This window comes from Helobdella robusta, assembly GCF_000326865.2.
Source record: "Helobdella robusta unplaced genomic scaffold HELROscaffold_11, whole genome shotgun sequence".
In the NCBI taxonomy this organism is placed as follows: Eukaryota; Metazoa; Annelida; class Clitellata; order Rhynchobdellida; family Glossiphoniidae; genus Helobdella; species Helobdella robusta.
This window is the reverse complement of record NW_008703617.1, coordinates 922,888-927,215: the sequence shown is the minus strand read 5'-3', so window position 1 is coordinate 927,215 and position 4,328 is coordinate 922,888. Positions and strand designations below refer to the sequence as shown.

Genomic DNA, 4,328 nt, shown 5'->3' with positions numbered 1-4,328 from the left:
TACTACTGCTACTACTACTACTACTACTACTACTACTACTACTACTACTACCTCTTACTACTACTAATATTATTACTTTTTGTAACACAATTTATAAAGCTTGAATTTAGTTATTTTTTTTTAATACAGTTACTGAAAAATGAGTTGTGATTGTGTGAATGGATGGATGAATGGATGAATGAATGAATGAATGAACGAACAAACGGACGAACGAATGAATGAATGAATGAGTGAATGAATGAATGAATGAATGAGTGAATGAATGAATGAATGAGTGAGTGAATGAATGAATGAATGAGTGAATGAATGAATGAATGAATGAATGAATGAATGAATGAATGAATGAATGAATGAATGAATGAAAAATAAATTGTATGTTATGAACACGGCAGTTTTTTGAACGTATGAACGTTCATTTAATGTAGACGATTCTTACATGCGTAATAAATTAATTACAATGATTTTATGTTTTTCTGCTGTTATACTTAGTGTGGTTTTTATTATTTCTATTCTTAATAATAATAAAAATAATAATAATTTGAAATTTTTCAAGAGATTTTTCATGAAAAATGTTAATATGCAATTGACCGTAGTCAAAACCTCTTTTGTTATTTGATTTTTAACCATTTTGTGTATTGAGGTCACCACGATAGCCCAGTGGCTAAGAGCGCCTGGTCTTGCGTGACATGCACGCAGTAACGGGATTCAAACGCATGGTTATCCCTGGCTTACTAGGCTTCACTCAAAAGTTTATTTGCTTATTATAATTTGTCTGTAGTCAGTTGAATGGATTTTTTCCATCAATGGTTTGCCGGCGTGGTTTATTTCAAAATTTTTACGAGTATTAGTTTTGAGAACTTTTTCTAGTTAAATTTATTCAAAATGTTTTGAGTTTTGACTCTTATTTATATTAATTAATTAATTAATTAATTAATTAATTCATTTATTTTTAAATAACTTTTTTCCGATGCTTTAATTGATTCGTACAAGTTGAGTTTATTCTCTATTTGAAAATTGCGTTGTGGCGATTGTCTTGAAGTATTATGTTGATATGTCAATCAAAATATGATTGATCGATTGGTTTATTGATTGATTGATTGATTGGTTGATTGATTGATTGATTTGTTGATTGATTGATATATATCTATATGATTGATTGACTGGTGGTTGATTGATATGTCAGTTTTTTTATTTATTTCGAGTCTTCTTTTTAATATTCTTTTTTTTTGGCCAAGTTTCACCAAAGGTATGCTATTAATTTAATTATAACAATAAAAGCACTAATAATAATAATTAATAATAATTATTAGTTAGTTATAATTAGTTATTATTATTATTATTTTTCGCGTCTTATCATAAAGCATTCATGTATTTTTTCGTCGAGGAATCTTTTTTTATATGAAAATAAACTTTTTTTTATTTTTTCTCAAAATCGTTTGTTTATTCATTGCAAATTATAATAACAATAACAATAATAATAATAATAATAATAATAATAATAATAATAATAAAAATAATAATAATAGTTACACACCCGTTGTTGTTTTTGTTTACGGGCAAGTATCTCTCCATATAAGCAGTTTTTTTTTCTCCAATTAGTGAACTAGTTAGATGAATAAAAAGCAATAACAATAATAATAATAAATTCAATAATCTGTAATCAACTTCAAACGTGATCACTCTGTTCTATATCTGATATCATAATAACCTCAGAAATCTCAGCGAAACTCAGTCATTTGGCTGAAAATAAACTTGAAATCTTAAATTAAGAAAGATTAAAAAATGAAAGTACTTCCTAGATTTTTGTCATTCCATTCCCAAATCCAATGCCACTTCCGGCCTCGATCCAGAGCTACCGACGTTGTCAACATCATCTTCAAGCAAATCTACATAATTATTTTGTTTACCCCTGAGAATGTGCATCCGCAGAGTTCAGGTTATCAAGTTTGTAATCGAAATTGCAATGAACAGAGGTGTACAGTTTCAGACTGTTTCTGCCTGGTTTCGAATTGCCGCATTCCAGTTTTGGATAGGAACTTTTTACTAATTGATAGGACAAAAACATTAGAGATCTTGTTTAAGAAGGTTGTCATTGACCTTATTTCGGGGTCGTTCTTCGATCATTTAAAGTTTGAGAAACTTCATTTTGAAAGGGTTGAGATAGTTGAGGGAAGTTTGAAGTCCATTTTTCTGAATGTCATTTCCATGAAGAAGCTCGTGATCAAAAAGACCAAAAAGATGACCAAATTTCTATTCAAGAATAACAATTTGATTGATTTATTAAAGGGAAAGTTGCTGAGTATCGATGTTGATGAGATACCTGATGATTTGGACAGTCTGGCCCTGGAGGTTCTCAAAATTTTTTAATGTTTTTTTTTAATTTTTTTTATGATTCCTATCATCATCACCGTTATTGTAATTACACCAATACAATCATCTTGACCGCCACCAGACAGCAGCTAGCATCACCAACGTATCTCTGCACAAGATAGATCGTCTCGACTTCCTTGACCAACTTGACGGTTTAACATCCTTGGAACTAAACGATCTTCCATTTGAAGCGGTTGAAAAACTTCAGCGCTACAACAATCTACGAAACAAACTAATGTACATCACTTTTTCCTGTATCACAGACGCAAAGTTTAGCAGCGATACTTTTAAGAATTTTACAAACCTCAAGAAACTGACCTTCAAAGGCTTTGAAAGTTCAAACTTTAGCAAAGATTTCTGGCAATACTACCAAAACATAACCGTCTGGGACAGCACCGCATTTGAAAATTACGAAGATGATGACGTCATTGTTGAAACAGCTGTCCCGGAAACAAAAGCACTTTTTGGAAAACCAACTGTTGCCTCGACTAGAAAAAGAACTAAAGTGAGAACGGTGCCGACCTGGCTTGATAATGTGCCGGAGTTAGATCTGTCGGAATTTAACGAGTATGACTGGTCGAACAATGACGTTGCTTATTTGCCCTTGACCGATGAAAAGATAGGGGATAATAAAACTGAGATGACGTCAGAAGGGAACGGAAGATTGCTTTGTTCTGATTGGTCAAAATTTTTTAAATGGGGCGTGATTGGTTGGTTGTTTTGGTGGCTTGTCGTGTGATTGGTTTTTGAAAACTGAAGGATTTGAACATTAGTGAAAAAATTTGCGGTATGATATTATGATGACAATGATGATGATGATGAAGAAGAAGATGATGATGACGATGACAGCGATGATGATGATGATGAAGGTGATGACGATTTCAATATGATAATGACGATGATCGTGATGTGAAATAAGATTCCCAATCAGTCGGCCAAAGTTTTATTAACGTCAGATCAATTTCATTCCGAGTTAAAATGAACTTTGCAGTATAAAACCTACATAATTATTATCCTTCTCAAGTCATAATCAAATTAAAATTAAAAACTGCTCTACCATCAATCTCTTTTGTTAGAAAAGAGAGAGAGAGAGAGAGAGAGAGAGAGAAAGAGAAAGAAAGAGAGGAAAAGAAAAATATTTTGTATGTACGCGATGATAACATGATGTCGTTATAATCTAAAGACAGATGTTTTGTTTGCTGCAGGGATAGGATGAGATTGACGAATGGATGAAAAATGAATGAATAAATTGATGGATGGATGGACAGGTGAATGATTGAATGAATGCCATGGGGCTGACCTGATGCATAACACATAAAATTAATGCGGTGGTTTTATGGTCTCATATTTTATACCCTAAAATATTTACCACGAAACGAAGCAAATACATTCATACAAATGTTTTATTTCTATTTGAAATTTTTTTTATTTCTCTCTCTCTCTCTCTCTCCTTTCTCTCCCTCTTTCTTTTTCTCTCTTTCTCTCCTTCTTTCTCTGTCTCCTAATGTAAAATATGATGATTGAAACATCAAAAATAATACTAAAGAGCGTCTGACTTTATCAAAAATAAAACCGTAAAAATATTTCATTACAACATAGTTTCTATATCTGGGCAAAACAGAGTTTATTCATCTCTCTCTCTCTCTCTCTCTCTCTCTCTCTCTCTTTCTCTTTCCTTCTTCTTTCTTCCTCGATTTTTCAATCACTCTCTTTCTCTCTTTCTCTCTTTATATATATATATATATATATATATATATATATATATATATAGCGAAAATAACCAATTCTAAACCGAAAATACGAACCGACATATCCGAACTGATTTATTCAAATATTTATGCCTATGTATCGATTCAAAGCATTCACGGAATCATGAATACAAAAAGCTTCACTATTCGACCAAGTAGTCAGTCGGTTTGTCGACAGACAATGGTACTATTTATGCATGTATGTGTGTG

The 4,328-nt window shown here is 31.7% G+C and overlaps 1 protein-coding gene across 1 annotated transcript; it reads left to right on the top strand.

Annotated features, from left to right (window-relative positions):
* Positions 1 to 1,782: 1,782 nt before the first annotated feature.
* On the top strand, positions 1,783 to 3,109 carry HELRODRAFT_167147 (hypothetical protein; the record flags this gene model as incomplete). Its single annotated transcript, XM_009012660.1, has 2 exons — positions 1,783 to 2,349; positions 2,453 to 3,109. 2 exons carry the CDS (start codon positions 1,783 to 1,785, stop codon positions 3,107 to 3,109), a joined length of 1,224 nt encoding a protein of 407 aa, XP_009010908.1.
* Positions 3,110 to 4,328: the final 1,219 nt, after the last annotated feature.